The sequence below is a fragment of the Plectropomus leopardus genome, chromosome 22 (assembly GCF_026936395.1).
Source record: "Plectropomus leopardus strain MGB_pleo_1.0 chromosome 22, ASM2693639v1, whole genome shotgun sequence".
NCBI classification, from domain to species: domain Eukaryota; kingdom Metazoa; phylum Chordata; class Actinopteri; order Perciformes; family Serranidae; genus Plectropomus; species Plectropomus leopardus.
Genome location: NC_142197.1, coordinates 22,996,130 through 23,017,196, shown reverse-complemented (window position 1 = coordinate 23,017,196; position 21,067 = coordinate 22,996,130). Strand labels below are relative to the sequence as shown.

The 21,067-nt window shown below is 37.9% G+C and overlaps 1 protein-coding gene across 2 annotated transcripts; it reads right to left on the bottom strand.

The window, feature by feature from the left end:
• Positions 1–8,460: 8,460 nt before the first annotated feature.
• LOC121961451 (uncharacterized) lies at positions 8,461–19,671 on the bottom strand. Of its 2 annotated transcripts, none has more exons than XM_042511442.2 (6): positions 19,314–19,671; positions 17,387–17,601; positions 17,224–17,293; positions 17,025–17,115; positions 14,998–15,107; positions 8,461–12,972 (listed from the first exon to the last, which is right to left on the bottom strand). In XM_042511442.2, exons 1-6 carry the CDS (start codon positions 19,453–19,455, stop codon positions 12,584–12,586), a joined length of 1,017 nt encoding a protein of 338 aa, XP_042367376.1. In that variant the 5' UTR covers positions 19,456–19,671; the 3' UTR covers positions 8,461–12,583. The 2 variants fall into 2 exon arrangements, with proteins under 2 accessions (XP_042367376.1, XP_042367375.1); XM_042511441.2 differs by having other exon boundaries at positions 17,387–17,604; positions 19,314–19,670.
• Positions 19,672–21,067: the final 1,396 nt, after the last annotated feature.

The window sequence follows — 21,067 nt, the reverse complement described above, 5'->3', positions numbered from 1 at the left end:
AACAACTGGATGATGACTAAACACTACTGAAATGAATTCCTTTCACTGAACTACAGAGCAGTGAGGGTGTCAGAGAGAGGCAGGGAGAGTTTTCTGCCCTTTCAGTCTGAACTTTCTGTACCATCCTGCGCAGACTGTCTGCTGGGTTTATATCTGATGAAGCACAATACCTCGGCTGAGCTCCCAGACGTCTGACAACCCAATCCTGCTGACATGGAAGACATCCAGCGACCAAAAGGACAATTCACTGACTGAAGTCTAAAATAAAAACTCTGCTAAATGCCCCTTTGGGTAACGACAAAAAATGAAACGCTTACGTGCTGAAAAGTTATTTCTTTGGGAGATTTGGTTCCATATAAAGGCCCAGTGGGTCCTATGTACAGTTTTCAATTCCTCTTGAGAGATTTTTAAGGAATACTGATATTTTTCCAACAAAAACTAAGACTAAACTGATTACTTCTAGTATCACCACTTTCTCATCAAATTACTACAAATGTGTTTAAAGGAGCAGTCCTGCGTATTAGTGCTGCACATTCAAAAGGTGTGGAGACTTAACAGAGACAGAAAAAACAAAGAATGGTCGATTGGTTATTATGAGCAATAACTTCGTAAAGCTCTGTTAGGACTGTAGGAGAGTCAACGGAAAACAGTCAGACTGATATCAATGAGATTAAATCATGATGGCTTCTATGCATCGCTCCCTGTTAAGCCCTTGTGCTGAGGTACGCAATTCGTATCCAGCACTGGAGTGGCGTCACTTACGATGAAAACAACTAAATAGAGCTGCTGTATACTTACAAAATAAGCCCAAAAGTGTTGTGCTGTTTTTGCTTCCATTTTCACAAATTCAAGTTAAAGATCTAAGACTTCGTTCATGCATTAAAAAAATCCACCTGAGAGGTGGTGTCATATCAAGATGCTGATTAAACAGCATCATTACTACACAGGTGTTCCTTGGGATGGTCACAATGACAGGCCACTCCTAAATGTGCAGTTTGATTACACATCACAGTGCAACAGATGTCATAAAGTTTTGACGGAGCGAGTCATTGCCTGTGAATTCCATGTTCATTTCACTACAATAAGCTGTCTCCAATGTCGTTTCCATAAATTTGGCAGTACAATCAACCAAGCCTGACAGCCAGTTTGTTTACAGTATGGCATTTTCACTTTCCGGGATGCATTACCGCCACCTAATGTCAATCACAGGAACAGTGTGAAATCCCTGACAGGAGTGCTGATGCACAAGATCCAAAGGCAACAGGGACATGCTTACAAAAACAAAAACAGCAATAATGGTCAATAACTGAGGTGAGAGTTAGGGGTGTGAATAAATGCAGTGACCCATAAGCAAGACCATTTACAACATGCAAACTGAACAGAGAACTGTATAGTATACTTTACTCCAAATTAGGCATGATAACGATTAATCAACAATCGATTAAACGTTCGTTAAGAATTTAATCAAACATGTGAAATAATGTGAAAGTAATCAGTTGATTGATGGGCTATTCAATGCTGTCAAAGTACGTGCAATATGATTGCTGTGAGCTTTGATTGAGAAAAAATGGATCTGGTATTGTTTGATATAAGATTTTGTCAAAATCCATGACTTTTACAGGTTTTCTATGGCCATGGGAACCCTGAATATCAAAAAATATTCATATTATTCCAAAAATAATATTACGACATTTAGAACTGTGATACTGATATTCTTAATGACACTGCAAAATACTATAAAATATTTAAGTATTTCTTCTGAAGAACACAGGGCTACAATTGCAACAAAATAAGTGTTATATATAAAATATATTTCAGTATACAGTCGCAACAGTTTGCCTTAAAATATTCAGTAGAAACTACACAAAAGTAATCCCTCAGCTCTTTTGTTTCCAAACGGCTGCAGTAACTCAGAGAAGAGTCATATTTTGCAGGAAATATAAACAGTACGACAATCGTACAACAAAATCAACCACACATCTAAAGTGCACATCTAAACATGTGCCACATACAAGAAAAAAGATCCTTGAATCTTCGGTTTATAAATGTAAGTAGTGGACCGAAAAATATGGATAAAAACATAATCCCCAGACCTGTACACTGCCAGTTTCCTCAACTACTTCTGTTGCAACTTCCGTCACTCAGCGTTCACCATCAGACTTCCCCTGGCACTCACACAGATCTGCATTTATTTTTACAGTTACAAAGACTACCACACACTCACACATATTAATTTTTTGTTGACTTTTACATAGGTTAACATTACGACAGGCTTATGACAAAATGACCTGGCAACACTGATTCCAGTTACCATAGTTACTCACTTCTGTCTGCATACAACATTCAGGGCTGTAGCCTTGGACGCCCATGCCTAACGATGCCACATTAATAAAGCTGCTCCCCTTTACTGTGGAGCACGTAGGTATTTTGCATTCGGCCATGCTTGTTGTTACGAGACAGGAGTTAATTAATATGCACAAACCACCAACTGCAAAGAGGCGTGACTATTTAAAGATACAGTAGATTGTCAGCAGTGTTCTAATCTGCCAAAAGTGACAGACAGCCTTCACATTTTTATGTCAAAACAATACTAAACTGAAAAAAACAAACAGGAAAGAGGTCAATATTTCACAATGGTTAGCCCTCCTTTATACATCAGATATCACTGGAAAAACAATCAGCTCTGCAAAAAAAATGCCCAACTCGAACAATTTGATAATACATACTCAACAATTCTCAGCTCTACCACATTGCCAGTGAGCTGATGCCACAATACAGGTATAAATATAAACAAAAGTGTGTAGTTCAGGGAAGGAAAGCAGGAACGAGAATAACAGTTTTAAAGTGGGGGTTTCTGCAAAACTCTTACACAAAATGTAACTAAACCTAAGCAATCAGCACTCTATTTGTTTTTTTATTTTCAGTGTCTTTTGTTTTAAAGTATTTTTATGTTCATTATTGATGTTGCTTTCTTACTTTTATCCAAAATCCAATCTAATATCAACTCTTTGTTGACTTTGTATTTGGTTATACATATGCACTAAATGGTGAATAAAGGGTAAAGTACCAGAAAATATTCTGTTAACACGACCTTTGTTTGGTATATTGCCTCTATCACACCACATTTTTTTTTTTTAAATGATAAAATAAAAATTATACTGGTACTATCGTGATCGATACAATATGGCACACTCACAATAAAAGTAATACAAAAAACCACTGTGGTTGGGGTCAAATAATCAGGCACGTTTTTCATGCATGTCTAATGATAATTGGATAAAAAAAAGAGACCTTCAAGTCATGATAAAGTCTAAAGGTCTTCTCCATCACACAGGAAATTACTGCAGTTCATAATTACAGCCAAGCCATCAGACTGTTCAAAGAGCATGTAAACTGTGTCAATAAGCACACAAAGCACTGCTTTTAACATTTCAGCCCTTAAAAATAAAAACACTTAAAGAACACTTTCATCCCCTCGAGAATGTTTTTTTGGTGTGATTAGGAGTCCAGTGCAGCCCTGAGGGGAGTGGTGGAGGCAATTAGTTTTGTTCAGCTCGGCTGCAAACACTTTTAGCTCCACTCACAATAAAGTACACTAAAATAAATAAATAAAAACCACATTATCCTGCTAAGCATGGGCCCTTGGATGGAATTAGGCAGAATTCCCAGTGGAAGAAAAATGAGCTGATTAAATGTTGCTTTCCTAATTGAGAAAGCCGAGCTACTTTGCGATGAATCCCAGATCTTTTTTTTCCGCTGCTGCGTGCGGGAAAGTCATCATTAAAATCTGTGCGTCTAATTATAAGTTATGATGAGAGTGGGTGGCTTACCTCACTGGGATACTTTGGAGAAGTCTTCAAAAATATTTACATTTTGGTGGATTTAATAAGGAGGGAGTTTATACTTCAGTTTGATGTTGACTGCACACCATTATAATGATTTACCAGTCAATCTTTAAATTAACCTATTTAGTATCGATTTATATCAAAAAATAAAGGAAAACTGAGTATTCATAATTTGATAGATCATTATGAAACAATATGCCTTTGCCACTCAGTGTACAGTGTAATACCTTATTGCCTTCGCTGGAACTGTTCCTGTTCCTGTTGCGCCATCTGCAGGATTTTCAGGGAACATCAACCCTTCCTTCAGCTGGAGTCCAGTGCAGGGATCACACACTGTAGCCGACTGTGAGTCTGTAGATGCAAATAAGAGATGTGACAGTATCCAGATGGAAAATGGTGAGAGTGAATCATAATAATACTGATAATAGCACAGGAAACATACACCGGGTCAGATTCTTGTGAGTGCAGATGACCACAGCTACAGAGAGCAACATTTTCTCCCTTGCAGGTGAAATTTCACCTTTTGTGCCTGATTAGACATCTCAGTAGGACTTAATGCTTCATTGGCATGTCCCCCAGTATCTCTGCTGAAGAGATGAAAGTGGGGCAATTTTGTTTTTATCTATTTTTTTTTTTGCAGCCATAAGATTTACAAAAAGACGGTTACAAAAACTTTACTTCAAGCCGGTTTTGGTGATAATAAATCAAAACAAAATCAAGTACTTAAAAATAATACATAAGGAAGGGGAGAGATATCAACGTGGTTCAAGTCCACTTCCACTAGATAACTAATCAAGACAGCCATCTTTATTATGTGAAGGACATTTAAAATCAAAATCATATTCCCACTTTGAACAATTGGATCCCCAATAAAGAGAGAATGAATTAGTCAGAAAAAAATAACTTTGGGAGAGTTAATAAAAGTAAATTTGTAAAAACAAATTTCTGCCAATATGACAAACACTTTTAAGTAATCAGTAAAAAAAATGTCTACATCTGCTGGTCGACCATCATCATAGACGTTTCATAATATGATGTTCATTTCACCATAGAAGACACTTGATGATCACTTAAATTAGGTGAGGAAAAAGTGGATATATTGATATCGGTATTGGTTATTGGCCAAATGAGTTGTTATTTATTGGCATATTGGAAATCGCCAAGTAATCCAATATTGTGCATCTCTAACCTACACTGTAAAATACATAAGGGGGCACAACTTTTGCAAAAAGTTTAAAAACAAGTTGCACAGCTTTTTATGTTTAGTCAACTTTTAGAACAATTTGCTGCCCAAGTCTAATATTTCACATTGTCACTTAGCTGACACAACATACACAGGTTAAAATGTTGGCAGCACTTTTTTTTCATTATTGATGTTGTTGTTGTTCGATAATGTTACATTATCTCAACCCATTGCTGTTACTAGGTCAAATAATTATTTCTTTCTATCTGGTCATATTGACCCAACTTTTTCTACCAGTCAAAATATGAAGTTAGCTCAGCCCTTTGCAGTTGCCAGCCCTCCTTAATGTTTTCCTCTAAAAGCAAAATGGCCTATAAAGTACTACACAGTTGTCACCAATGGACTAATGCCAAAAAAGTGTCGAATAAATCACTGTGGAGATACTAGGGGTACCTGTTTGTAATTTATTTTTCACCTTTTGTTTGGATTTAGTCAAAATTTATACTAGTGTCTTTCTTTTCTTGGCGATGGAAATAACATTTTAGAAGGTGTTCTCCTTTAAGTTACTCTCCATCCATTTTTTATGTACCTGCATACAACCTGTTAGATACATGTCTCTCTAACTTCCATACCTTTTTTTAAATATGACAGTTTTAGAAAAGTGGAGGGGTCCAATAATGCCCGCTCCCACTAAATCAGCCTGTATGCCCCTGGTCCTAGGAAGCTGTAAGCATTTTTAACTTTAAATTTAATGCTCTGTCAAAATGTCTCTAATGAAAGCCGTCTATACCCTGAAACTGAAGCAGCTAAATGCTATTCTGCTATAATATCTGTGCTTTTTCTGCTGTGTCAGGTCAAAATGCCTTATGTGAAAGCAGGCTATTCTTATTGGCAACGATGTAATGTAACTTCACACGAACTATTACTGTATCTCACGTTACTCCTCGGACTATGAAGCCTGTTTAACAGTTTTGGTCCAGTCTCATGGCGTCGTTTTCGGCAGCAACAGCAAACCTAACTGTTAAAAAAAAGCTTTAAAACTGACTACTTGCCGAGCAAACAGTTGAAGTTAGCAACTAGCTTAGCTTGTGGAGCGTTTAGCAGCTAAAGTTAGCTTTCAAACGTCAGAAAAACGGTGCTAAAGAGCGAAATAGAGTTAAAAAAATAAACAGAATATTGCACTTACATATTTCAGGTGTCCAGAGACACGACTCCAAACGCTGCTCGGGGTCTTCTGGATGTGGAAATAAGCAACTATTTTCTGCCACATATCCCATGTAACAAGTCAAGAGGCGATAATGCGCCATAAAGTTTAGATCTTTTTTTCCCTCTACTGCTGATAATTGCTGTGATGAGTTCAATGACCTCATGGGATTTCAAGAGATGCTCTGTTTAATGATGCGTTCAGGTTATAATGGAAGGATGGTTCATTAAAAACCACACATGTTTACAACTTGAGAGCATTGAGGGGATGACTCGGCAGTAAATTATGATTACAGAGTTGGTCAGGGGGTAGAAAAAGCCTACTGTTGACAGTAAACACCATTAGATGAAGGTTTAATTGCTTGAAGTTTAGCTATCTTGTGGCCATCTAGGTTTGATTTTCAGGTGCTTCCATATTATTGAGTGCCAGGTTTTTCCCCGATTATATCATTATATATGTTATCATGCATATTTATTATTATTATTATGATTACAAGGTGAATTTTGACATTGGACACTAGTCATTTTGGAAACTCCTACATGGTTAAAATACATGGTTAAGGTCAACCTGAGCAGAAACAGGATGAGCAAGCTCAGATTTAAACAGACTTTAAACAATAACTCTCTGTAGCAGAGAGGGGAACAAGTTATTGGTGTGCAAGTCACAATTTAATCTGAAATCTTTGCACTTAAGTCCCAAGTCATGGTTCAAGTTACGACAGTCAAGTACGAAGTCAAGTCCCAAGTCAAGTCCCATGTCAAGACAGAGAGTCTCAAACCAAGACCCAAGTCAAGAAAGAAAAGTCAGAAGTCAAGACCCAAGCCAAGAAAGGCACATCCCAAGTCAAATTCCAAGTCCAGACAGGGAAGTCCTAAGTCATGTCTGACAATCCAAAGTCATGTCCAAAAATCCATGTGAAAACTTTGACTTTTGAGTTTTTAACACATCATAATCTAGTTCCATTTTAACAACAGAGTAATATATTAAAAGTCATGAAGGTTTTAGTTTTTTTAGTTTGTACTTTGTTGCATCTCCACAATTTTTTTTGACCTTCAACTTTTGCATACTACAGTTTGTTTTCTGTTGACCACCACATAGTTTTGTAAACAAAATAAATTATTTAAGTCAAAAGGCTGAAGTCAGAGAAAAGTCAAGAGACACTGGTGGTAAAGTCTAAGTTAAGTTTTAAATGCTTTTTTTTTATCTGCTGAGTAAAGTCATCGAATTTTGTGACTCAAGTCAGGCTTGAGTCCACGTCATGTGGCTGGAGTCCACATCTCTGCTCTGCAGAATAAGTGCCAGCACTATTTCATAAATCCATATTGCTTGGAGCTTAAATAACCATCATCTGTTCAAAAGTCCAGACAAACATCATCACTCGTTTTTGAGATTTTTTTGTTGTTTTATTTTCTACTCAGGCAAACTGAGTTCCTTCACTCAGCCCCCCACATGATACATACAACATTTAACACAGAAATTTAACTATGGATAAAGGGGGAGGATTTATATAAAAACATTTACTAAGTAAATTAAGGCAAATATTTGTGGATTCCAAGATGCGGCAATAAATCCTATGTGTGTTAAATTCAGTGAAAGAGTGGAAATATGCAGTTGACCAAAATAATGAAATATAAGGCAAAGTGATTCCTTTCTGCGATATCGGTATCCAACAAGCAACCAACAAACAGGAACATTATCAAAAATAATGCAGATTTTAAAAATGAATGTAACAGTGGATCAGTATAAAAATGTGTGGGGTTGAATGCGTTTGTGGTTGATTAAATGATTGTCATTTTCCTCTTGAATAAATAAATGAAGCCATGCGGTCACAATGTGCAGACACAAAACAACAAAAAAAACATGCACAATTATGTTTATGAATAAACATGCTACAAGCCTCAAGTTCACACTTCTACAATATATATTATAATATTCTGCAGTCTAAGAAGGCTCATTGCATCCAGTAGCATTAGTGTCATGATTATGATAAAAAATAATTAGTGTATATGTGGGGTCAACAGATTATCAGCCTGGCCTATTATCGGGGCCGATATTTGGCAAATTATCGTTAACGATCACCGATAAAATTATTTAATGAAAAAGTGTACACATTTACACTCAACCAACACCAGAGAGGGCAGTCTATTATACATGCAAAAGAGGAAGTTTTATTTTATAAAACCTCAGGGAGCTATTTTTATTTATTCATTTTTTATTTAAAATTTCACTAAAAAAGTTGCAGAAATCTGTATTTGATGTTAAAGGTTCAGTTTTGACTAAACATTTGCTGAGGGCATTTAAACAAAACTTAGTGTTGGAGTTTGTTATATTCCAAATTCCAAATTTTGACAGAAATACTTCAATTTTTTTGCAAATGCATATTGGTTTCAAATATCAGTATCGGCCCTGAAAAACCAATATTGGTTGACCCCTGGTGTACATTGATGAAACAGGAAAGCAACATTATTTATGGTAAGACTTTATGGCTTTTGTCATGAAATCTTTCTTCACCGTTTTCTCATACCTGATAAGGGCAGAGGGTGGCAGCACGGGATGATTTAGGGTTAAAACGCAACAAAGAAAGCATATTTACGGCCCGAGCACCAAGAGTGCGAGGACCCTATTGTAATTGCTCTGCTTTTTATTCTCACAATTTTTCTTTTACCTAATGAATTGCTTTTTTGAAAGCTTTATTATACTCGAAAACTTGAAAAACATGAAACTTGGCATGCTTATGGGGACTGGTGAAAGTTTTTGTATTTTAGTGTGGTAACAGGAAGTTTGTTTTTTTACACTTTAATTTGCCTCCTGTAGCAGATACACCCGAGCAACCTCAAATGCTCTCATAATCCTGCAAAGACTTTCATGATGCACAGAAAAAATACTTTTGAGTTTTCATCAAACGCTGTCGCCATAGTTATTCACTATTCGCCATAAAACAGGAAGCACTTTTTAAGGGCCAAGTCATGCACCAATACTCACCAAAAGTGGCACAGACATCAAAAGTTCTAAATTGTGATATCTGATATGATTTTTTTGCATTAATGTGCAAAAATGGCTCTTGTACGCCCCCTAGAAAATTTCAATGAAGCAGCCCCCGCAGACCGTTTAACCTAGAGCTACGAAACTTGAGAATCATGTTCAAAAGCCTAAGACCTACAAAAAAACCGTGCCCTAAACCCAACAGGAAGTGCGCCATTTTAATTTGAATTTTAACTTTTTTTGTTATTTTAGTGTTTCCTTGGTTAAATACTTGTCCTACAGATGTCTTCTGATCGACTTCAAATCTGGACAAGCTGGTGATGTTAAATTGCGCGCTGTTTTTTATTTCATCAAACGCTGTTGCCGTTCTGTGGCATTCTTCGCCATAAAACAGGAAGTTATGTTTGAGGGGCTAAAGATGCTTAACAACTCACGAAACGTGGCAGACACATCAATAGTCCTATGATGTGTTATTTGATAGGATTTGTTTTTGCTGTGATGTGCCAAAACGTGCTCTGGAGCACCACCTAGTAATTTTCAGCAAAGCAGCCCCCACAAACCGTTTAACCTAGAGCTACAAAACTTAACAAACTTATGTAAAAGCCCAAGTACCTACAAAAAAGCCTCTTGGAGCCATGACCTAAACACAACAGAAAGTCCAGGAATTTTAATTTTAGAGTTAGAGTGGTGCAGAACAGTGGACGGTGGTGCTTAGTAATTTTTCAGAATCACTCAGCGGCATTGTATTTAAGTAGCAACAAGAAACACATTTAGGGGCTTATTGTGATTATCAGGGAAAAGGGAATAATATACTGTCATTTTTTCCCATGCTTTTTGCTGTGAGTAAGCCTGCACCAGCTCTGTAAATGGCAGATCACAACACACACGCAACCACACTTGCTGAAGTTACTTAGCGCAGCTCCTGCCTCAGAACTACAGCAAGGAAACACTAATTCACTGCTGCGTGCAGTGTTGCCCTTCCCAGAGAGATATGGCTGCATCAGTCGGTGTCCAGCAAGTAGCCCCAGAGCGTGTGGAGGTGCGAGGGCCCATTCATCGCTGCTTGCAGCTTTAATTTCTCTAGAAATTTCACTCCAAAATCAGGCAAGTTTAGAAAGGTGATGTTGGAAAAATTGACTGATAACAGAAAAGCAAAGGACATAATGGGCTCTATTTTCATGTCAACACAAAGACTAACACAAGTGGCACTGTACACAATGTTGTAACCTTGTGGTTTGTCCGTTTCCTCTGTGTTCTTTTGCCCAGTGCAGCGTGCAAAACTGTTACTATTATCTAAATTCAGATAGAACTTCACAATTGCAAGGTGATGATGATGTCTGCACAAAAACACTTCCCACAGATTTAAAGCTATTTAAAAAAAAAAACAGACATGTTTTACAATTTGGCTATCACCATCTTGACCATGTTTAGATGAGAGAGTAAAGCTGTGGAGGAGCGAGGTTTAGATCCGAGAGCTCGATGACACCATCCAGGTAGCGACATAAGGTATCCACACCCTACATCATACCCCGTTAATCGTCTTTTTTACCCTAAATGACAATAATCCAAAAAATGAACATCATGCTGTATTGGAGGAAGACTTGAAACTAACCACTGAGACCATGAACTAATTTGGAAAATATTTACTGAGGTAATAAATCACGTGAGAAATAGGGTTATTTTCTCAAAGACTCCAATCTGACTATTTGCAACCGGTGGAGTTGCCCCCTGCTGGCCATTAGAAAGAAAGCAGGTTAAAGGCACTTCCACATTAACATCACTTTTCAGATAATCCCTTGGCTGCTCGACATCAGATTTTAGATAAGTCATAAAATGAAGGAAGATCTGAACACATGGTGAAAATCGGGCAAATATTAGCTGCTTCCATACAGGAAACAAGCTCACTGAAAGATATAAGAAGTATTAGCTGTGTTATATCTTTGAGATGAGAAGGGCCCTTTGTTGTTTTCTCTGCAAAGTAAATATTTTAAGTGTGTTCATGGCTAAGCTATGGAGGAGCCTCGAGAGACAATTTGTATAATGAGTTTATCCAAGACACACATTCAGTTAGCTTAAAGCCTCAGTCCTTTAACCCCTTAAAACCTGAGCAAATAATTTTTATTTCTTAAAAAAACAAAGGGAGAAGGCAACTTAACAAAAAATAGCAGAATAATTAGTAAAAAAGATATAGAAAATTACCTGAAATAAGCAAAAGAAGAGACATTTTTTTAAAAAAGAAGAAAAAAAAACAGGAAAAAAGTGCTGAAAATTAAAAAATATCTATGTATACATTTATTTGCATAAAATACTTTCAAATACAAAACTATCATGATTATGAATATAATTTTCTAAACATTTTGTTGATAATTGTCTGATTATCCCCCTTCCTTTTTTAAAACTAATTTCCAGGTAATTTTGTTTTGTACTATTTTCTCACAATTGACACTCAGAATTCTTGCAAAGGTAGTGAATTGCCGTTTTCCTCATTTTTTTGCGAGAAATTAAACAAATCTGCTCAGGTTTCAAAGGGTTAACAACCCATCACTAATGGGCCCATATTTGCGGCTTGGTGAATCTTCTTTTTCACGCACCAATGCATCAAAAACATGGGAAGACAACAAGCAACAAAGAAATGGCCAAAAAATGGCACAAAATTTGTAAAAAGTTAGAAAAATATTACCTGAAAATAAGCACAAAAAAAGAAAAAAAGACAAAACAAACAAGAACATGATCTTAAGACAGTGCCGCATATACATATGTTAACATGATTTTAAACTCAGAATTATAAATTTCCCCCTATGTTTGTTGTTGTTGATAATATCTGATAATCTCCCCAGCAAATCATCATCTCCTTGTCAAATTTTTCAAAATTTTTGCAATTGACAGGACATTTCTTGCCAAGTTGCTCATTATGTTTTCTTGTTGTTTTTTTTCCCTCATGTTTTTAACAAAATAAACCTATTTTCTCAGGTTTCAAAAGGTTTACCTGCTTGTGAAAGTCCTCTGAGTGCGGCACAGGAAAAAAAACCAATATCTATCCAGGTTATAAAGGGTTAAAAGATATGAGACAAGTAATGTGGCTCACTGTAAAATCACCAAATCCACTTTACAGATAAACTTGGACCCACCCTCACTGACCTCAGTGACCTTGTGCACACCACTGTGCCGATTCTTTTGAGTGAAACAGGAAAATAGAGCCGCGTGTTCACTGTGTCAGAGCTTTCCTCCTGACGTGATAGTTTCTGATGAATGCAATATGTGATTTTGATAAATATGTAGCGGGCCTTTTGGAATGAAAGCCTCTCAGGTAATAAATATTCATAATAATCTGTCACGTTTCTGTAAAGTGCACAAGTCTTGCTTGGGAGTTCAGTCTGGCCTGTTGCGTCTCCTGAGGCCGGACACAGGCTGCTCCGCTCCCACCTCCTCAATGTTTGTCTCATACGAGTCCTCTAGTGAAGGCATGAGCTCCTCCGATCCTTCTTCTTCCTCCTCTTTATCGTCTCCCTCCTCTTTGCCTGCATTCCCTTCCTCCTCTGCTTCTGCATCCGATTCCTCTGGTACGAGCTCCTTCATCTCTTCGCCTTCTGTGGCAGCTTCATCTTTAGCTTCCGAACTCTTCTGATAAACTTTTTCGGAAGCCTCCGCTGCTCCTGGAGAGCTCCGCTTGTCCTCAAGAGAAGCTCCCACTGCCAAGGTGGAGTCACTGGCTCCCAGTGACTCTATGAGCTCGTCCAGGTTACGCTCGCAGGATGACTCTGAAAAACACGTGATATGAAAATGAACAACATGTTCTACTTGTGATCAATAGTAAAATTAAAAGCGCAAATCTCTACTGAACTAGGATTACAGCCCTGCAGTTAAATGCCTCTGTAAAACAGTCAAATTGGATCTTTGCAATCAGCAGTTTTAAGATCAGTTTCTTCAATTCAGCATCTGACCAAATATCCCTTCTGTCTGAGTTGAGACGTTGAGTGACGGCCAGGAAAGTGTTTTTGCAGAATATTATGATGACACAGGAAAGTTGACCCTTTGACCTATTAGATATATACCGTAAAACCTAGATAAAAGCCTATTCCCAAATAGACACCCAGCTCCTTTTTACTAGCTGGATGTGGCTGCACATTTTGACAAATAGAGGCCTGTCTCTACCAGCTACCAGCTGGAGATAATGTTAGTTAGCCGCTTAGATAATGAATACTGTATATATACTGTACATGCTTGACGAGCAAAAGTGTTAAAAACACTTGACTGTTGACTGCTGTTGACTGTGTGGGGCATGGCATGACACCAGGGACAGTGGTGGCCAAGGAGGCTGCCTGTGCTCTCGTCTGTTCTATAGTTTGCTGGCAATATATTTATTATGTCAATATAATATCCCCCTCCTTGTTAAAATTTTGACTTTATTCTCATGGAATTACAACTTTTTTCCTCTTAAAATGACGACTTCATTCTTGCAATATTACGAGTGTATTCTCATAATATATTACTTTTTCTCAAAATATTACAACTTTATTTTCGAAGTCTCAAACATATTTCTTTTTCCTAAATGTGGCCCTAAAACTCAGTTTTACAGTAAAAATTTAAGTAAGAGTTAAAAATTCAGTTTGTTTTGCCTTCCAAATATATCGCTATCTGATGTTTCTATCGTTTCTTCAAAAATCCCTGTCATCTTTTGGAAGTATCATCAGCCCTTTCTACTGTATAATATTGTCACATGATTCATTAATATCGATAGAAAAGTATACAAGATTTTATCAATATCACCCACTACTAAATGCAGGAAAAATAAAAGTTAATGGGAACTTGCATGGAGTTAACCATCAGACACTTTTTTGCATATGAGACTTCGACCACATTCATAACTACAAAATCAGATGCAAAACATTGTTTTAGAGATGTGTCCCACTGTGGCTGCTCTTGTTGAATTTTAAATTGTGGTTTATCACGACAACAAGGCAGGCACGCAAACCTGAAGCATGAAGCACGGCTGCATTTTTTTATAGCTTAGTATCGAGCCTGCAGTTTGTAGTTTGGGTTTTTTCTTGGAAAAATGCATCATTAGTTAGCCACCACAAAGATTTGGGCAAAATTTAAGCAATATTTTAGAAATGTCGATAAAACATGATTGCTAGATGACTGCCTCTCCACTGAGCGATGTTACGTGACTTTTGCTCTGGCGATAACATTTCAAGAAGCATGGTGATGGATGTTTAAAACATTAGCAGGTTTTTCTATTGCAGCCACCTCACTAGCCGTCATTATTTCCAATCCAAGGTGACGTAGCTGTGTTATGGAGCCATAATGGAAAGACAAGCCCCTTATATGTGGGAGGGTCCACATATGAGGGATTTCTGGGAGGTAATAGTTCACGATTTCACAAAGGAATTGTAAATTCAAAACTTTTGGATGATTGGCTCAACTTTTGAAGAGTTATGTGATGCAATAACAACTCTTATAGCTCCTGCTGCATCATGAGGGAGCCAGTTCCTGCTGATAACATATCAATAGCATCATGTGACCTAGAAAAGCCCAAAAAGTGATTCCTCCATTGCAGTTTTGCAAAATATGGCTTTTATAAATTGGCTGAAATTTTTAAACAAATGGAGTTTTTAAGCGTATTTTATATTCGCAACTTCAATTTGCACCATTCGAAGGTTAATGGAAACCTGCCTACTGAGTCCAACACTGATGAGTAAGAGTGCAAAAAGTAATTCCTAAAATGAGATTTGAGAGAAAAAAACTTGATAAGTCCACAGTGTTAATACAGTCGCTTGGCCCACCGTTGATGTTCAGGGGTGGACAGTCCATTCCTCTCTTCTTCATCAGGTACCGTATGGTCTGAAGCTGAGACATGATCTCGTTCTTCTGCTCCTGTGCCACTGACTTCACACTGACGAGAAATGACAAGTGAAGGAACATGAGGATGAAAACAATCTCAGAGGAGTTACTCTTAGCATGTAGTTAACACTGCCCTTTATGTAGAACATAAAGAAATTATAATGACTGGTTGGTGTCTCAGGCAGCTATAGATTGTTTGGCTCATCTGGAAGCTAAACAAAGCAGCAGCCTCTGGTGCTAAAAAAATGAAGCCAATGCGGGAAGTACAACAAAAGTTCCTCTAATGGCCACTTGAGGCAAGAGCGAGTCATTCCAACAGACAACTGTAGTCGGGAAGCCTCATTTAATTCTGCACAAAAAAGCTGCAAACACCCGCTAGCAACTGGCTTTTAAATGTAATGGGAAAGGTTACAATCAGCATTCACACCCGGGTCAAATGACTATGTGGTAGTTACGAGTATGTATTGGCTCTGATCTGATCTGCATTGATTCTGATTCTGATTCTGATTGATGGAAACACAACACCCGGGTGAACACATTTTTAGCCCCTTAACTTGCAAGATGCAACGGTGCATCACTATTAAATACTATTCATCTTCACCTACACAGCGAGTGAGTCTACACCGAGTTTGAAAGACGGACTGAAAAGGCAAGTCATGTTTAAGAGAAATAACCACCGAAAGTTTTCAGACTTCCTCCAATGCTGCTTTCTACTGTTTATCTGTTTGCCAGCCTGTCTGTGACGTCCATAGCCTGTATATAAAGATGGACAACATAACATTTCCCCCAAAGTGTAAGTTTTGAATCTTGATCACCCCATGGTGTCTGACTGCAGTATAGGTCATAAAGCCCGCCCCTCCATGTTAGTGAATGGGACACAAAATAAAAACTCAAAGTACAAGCCAAATACATTTTTCCAAAAGATGGTCTCTGACAATGAGGGTAGTTCCCATCCCATCATCCCAGTTCGTAGTGTTTGTTTTATGAAACGTTTGGTTTTAATAAGTTATAAAATTATACAAAAGGGGAATTTCTGCCATGATTGACAGCTTTGACAGCCAAACAATACGCTTGCATTCAATGGAGCTGCTTGTGATTGGTCCGATGGGTGTTTTGGTGGGTAATTCCTAAGCTCTATGCTCTCAATGATATCACCATTACAAGATGGCAATGCCAAAATTGTGGATAATTTAACCTCACTTCAGCATAATGGGGGTAAGCTGGGGTGTGTCCTCCATCTTTATATACAGTCTATGGTGACATTCAACTTGACACACCAAAAATAACCCATAGACAAAATAGAAAGGTTAAGTGGTCTGCTCCAGTGGTGTGTACACAGCTCTGCTCTACTGGCAATGGGAAAGAAATCTAAAGCCTATTTTAGAGGGTTTATCCGTGTTTAAAATCTGCATGCACAAGTTTAGGGGGTATAACTCACCCTTTAAATGTTATCATATTAAGGTAATTTTCATCTTTATACTTGTATTTGTGTTTGTATTTATTTTTTGCACAGTCTGTCTGAATATACCTGCATTCACACAGTCTGAAATAATCTGTGTTAAGCGCCTGTCTCTTTAAGCCCAGCTCAAGCATTTCAGTCCTAATCGCATCACTGTCATGCTCATTCGATGTTGAAGCACACCCTCTCATGTAACACTGCTTAATGCAATCAAATGCCTGGACTGAACAAAAAATAATTACGTATCTGTCTTTATTTGAAATTTCAGGGTTTTTTTTCACTTTCACGCTCAAAATGTCCAGGGATCTCAGACAATATTCTCTACTGTCTGCAACAGTGAACACAGTACAAAATAGTATTTCTGAAACCTGCCAGTGACTTTCTTTATACTGTAGGCCTGCTTAAGAAAAGGAACAGCAAGCGACAACAAAGTGGTAATCGTGTTCCAGAACCACAGCTGAGCACTAGGCGTGGTGAAGTGCATGAAAACTGACACTGATCATCACTCACCAATTAGTGAGTGGGTCGAGCTGTGTCAGGATGGAATTGAGCATCCTCTCTGTCTGCGCAAGCCTTTGTTCCAGCTCGTTCAACTGGTTCTCTGCACGAAAACAAACATTTGAATTACTCTCGGTAGGTAAGCAAACACATGTGTGACCAAAGAAAATGCACATATGCAAACAGAAATCTCAGTGCACCCTTTACACACCTGCCTCCACTGACTTTTTGGCTCCTTTTGCAAATTTGTCTTTTTGGGCCTGGTCATCTGCAGATTTAATCTGTGAATTGAAAAGAATAACGTATATGAATTTTGTACTTTTGCCTTCCTTAGATGTTAACTATTGTTTGCTGTTGCAGCTATCTTTGCTAACCTTTAGAAACTTGTAGGCTGCAAACACTCCGACTCCGATGGCGTACAGAGGCATCAGTGTGAACACGTAGCCCTTGTTATTGGTGGATTTGTACTTGTCGCTCTTCAGCTCTTGCTCCATCAGCTTTTTCATCTGCTGCATGTTCTCAGGGCTCTGAGATGAGCCGGGGCCATTCACGTTGATGGGCTGACCTCTCACTGCACCCGGGCCTGGACCTGCTGCCACAGACAAAATGGTGTGGACAAACAGAGGGACAGATGGTGGAGCTACTGTGAAAAATGAAGTAAAACTGTGACCCCAGGAGTGTTTCATAAAGCAGGATTACCAATTAAACAAGGCTTGCTTTATTCTCTTTTCAAGAACTTCTTTTTCGTACAGGAGATTTAAATAAACAAGACCAAAGTTACCATGGAAACTGCCAGACTAGTCTGGTGCTGAGGACTGAAAATTGGCTGTCTGGACAGCCGGTGTCACAAAGATGTTTATCAACTAGATCAGTTCACCCTTATGGATTAGGGTTAAATGATTATGGTTATGTATTCCTGCTGTATGAAATTACCTGGATCTTCCCCATTATATGAAAGTGCCCTGGAGACTTAAAGGAATTGTTCACCCAAAAATAGAAATTCAGTCATCATCTACTCACCCCTATGCCAATGGAAAGTTGGGTGAAGTTTTAAAGTTCGCATGACACTGATGGAAGTTCACAGGGAAAAGGCATGGCACCCATTCCCCAAATAACTGAGGCAAATGGTGACCAAGAATCACGCACACTCACTCACAATCCATAATGTTTTTTTAAAAAAAGTCACTCGCTCCATTTTTGCCTCATTGTGGCGTGTAGCTCCTAGTGTGGGAGCCACATTCACAAATGTGCGCGCGCGCGCACACACACACACACACACACATATATATATATATATAAATGACCTGAAATTAGCAAGAAATTGGTAAAAAGTTACAAGAAAACCACCTGAAAATAAGTATTAAAAAAGTAAAAATCTAGAATATGACCCACAAAAAGTGCTGACTATTAAGGATAGTTTTTTTCCCTGTAACCCAAATATTATATAATAATAGTAATTATATATAATACAAAATATGCAATGCATGTTTTTGTTTTTTTGTCATTTGTTGTTACTTTTTTTTTTTTTCACCAATTTCTTGCAATTTGAGGGACATTTATGCCAAATTGGTCATTGCCCCCCCACCACCACCCTTTTTTATGAAATCAAACCAATTTTCTTACTTTTCAAAACATTTAATAGCTTTTGAGACACATCTGAATGCAGCATGAAAAATCTGATGTCCATCCAAGTTCTTAAATACTTGTAAAAGGCGTCTGAAAGCAGCACAGTAAAAGTGATGGCGATCCAGGTTTCAAAGGGTTAATATAAGAAGCCTCCCAAGTTTGACATGATGTAACAGATGACCCACAGCTGATGGGCCCCACCTAGCAAAGACCCATGGCAGAGATGTTATTCCTGCTCCCTGGCTCTCTCTTTTTGCTAGCACTCCCATTGTGGGATAAAAGCACAGATCATTTCAAAAGTTAAACACACAAATACTCTAAGTATATATATTTTTACGCATGCTTCCTCGTTAGAAATGGCAAGTTAGCTGACATCACTTTAAAAAAACTCGTTTCGTACACACATCATCTGTGTACAATGTAAGCTAGCAAGTATTTGACTGTGCATTGCTCCTAAATATGTGGAGTTTAGTGGCGCTGAACATCAGTATAAAATCACACGTTAGGGTGTGTTGACCATAAACTGCATTTAGTCTTCTATTGTGACCTTTATTTTGGAGACCATGTCAGTGCACGCGCTAGCTAACGCAAACACTACTAGTGCGCTCGAGGCGAAACGACACAGAGCAACTGCCGTGTTTCCTTAAATTCTGCGACAAAAGTGAGCTTTATTACCTTTTCGGCTGTACCGAGGGTCAAACCGCGTTTCCTTCGACCCGGTCCCGCCGCCGACGCCAAACATCCTGGGCAGGACGACAAACGTGAAAAGCACGGCCGTGAAAGCCAGGGCGACTTGTTGTGATGTTGACAACACCATCTTCTCGTGAGCACACAAACGGCGCGAGACACCCGGTGCAAAAGCAGCCGCTGGAGATTGGGAGATGTAGCGACAGAGGCGAAATCACGGAGGAAACGTGGTCCGGGTCACATACAACCAAATAATGAGATATCAGAGACCTGAGGACCCGGAGCAGCCTGTTCCGCTCAAACAGCTGTGCTCTGATCTGCTGCAAGAACAGCAACAGGATATCCGGATCTGGTGTTTTCAAAATAAAAGCGTCAACAGAAATAATAATAAAATAAATTTGCCTGAGTAACCGGATTTTTTTTTTTAAATAAACAGCCTAACCGAGCTATTTTGAGAATTGTGAACTCTTATTTAAAACAAAAATGACATATAAGAATATATATTAATATATATTATCCAATAAAATAACAATGAGATACTTAACCTGCTCTGCTGGTTGTCAAGGGGCCAGGAGGTCCATTACCCCATTTCAGGATATTTCTAGGTTTTTAGGACCTTTCTTGTATTTTAGGATATTTCTAGGATTTTAGGATATTTCTAGGATTTTAGTACATTTCTAGGATTTAAGGACATTTGTGGGTTTTTAGAAAGGTTCCATGTTTTAGGACATTTTTTTCTGGTTTAAAAGCATCCTTAGGATTTTAGGACATTGTTGGGATTTTTAGTACATATTCTTGGATTTAAGGACATTTCTGGGATTTTAATAGATTTTTTTAATTTAAGGATTTCTAGGATTATGGCATGTTTCTAGGACATAGCATTTTAGCACAGTTTTACGATTTTAGGACATTTCTCTGGTTTTAGGGCATTTTTATAATTTTAGGACAGTTTTTGTATTTTAGGAAATTCTAGGATTTGGAGACATTTTCAGTATTTTAGGATGTTTCTAGGATTTTAGGACAGTTTTTAGATTTTAGGATACTTCAGGGATTTTAGGATGTTTCCAGGGTTTTAAAACATTTTGAGAATTTTAGGACATTTCTAGGAATTTAGGACATTGGGATATCTGTCGGTGGCTGCTTCCACTGACACTTTTCTTTTTAAATAAACAAGCTCTATTTTGATGCTGTTTTATGCACTCAGGCACGAAAACAACGCCCAGTGTGAAACACTTTTCTTTTTCTTTTTTTTGTGAATCACTGATTTACAGAAAACAGTGGGTGTACAGGGAGTGTCTGAGAGCTTGTTTCAAATCTAGCAATTGCTGGAATAATTGAGTATTTTCCGGATGCAAAAGCTTTTGTTAATGTCCTGTAATGCTGGAAGTTGTGGTGAGTGGTAATGATGATGCTGGTGCAATATGAGCTGCATGCTGTTTTGAAATATTTCATTTTTCAGCTGCACAAACTGTTAAGAAATATTTCATATATTGAGTCTAAGTTTTATCTTGAAATAATGTTTAAAAACAAGTATTGAAGTTCATGATGTGATTTTTATAGTTGATCCAGTCTTTGTTGTCACATAACTTGTTACTGTAATGTCCTTTTTCACACTAATTCCTTGATTAATGAATACATTTCCAAGTTGAAACCAGAATAGGGAAGAATTTGGTGTTTAATGTTTATTGTGTCAATTAAATGCATCTTAAATACTCCATAAAATGTGTGGAATGAATCACATT

Excerpts from the sequence above, each read along its gene's own strand:
- LOC121961451 (XM_042511441.2), bottom strand. The coding sequence starts at position 19,455 with ATGGTGTTGTCAACATCACAACAAGTCGCCCTGGCTTTCACGGCCGTG. Across the intron at positions 17,605-19,313 it reads CCCTCGGTACAGCCGAAAAG|CAGGTCCAGGCCCGGGTGCA; the intron begins GTAATAAAGCTC and ends TGTCTGTGGCAG. Across the intron at positions 17,294-17,386 it reads CAGCCTACAAGTTTCTAAAG|ATTAAATCTGCAGATGACCA; the intron begins GTTAGCAAAGAT and ends TTCAATTCACAG.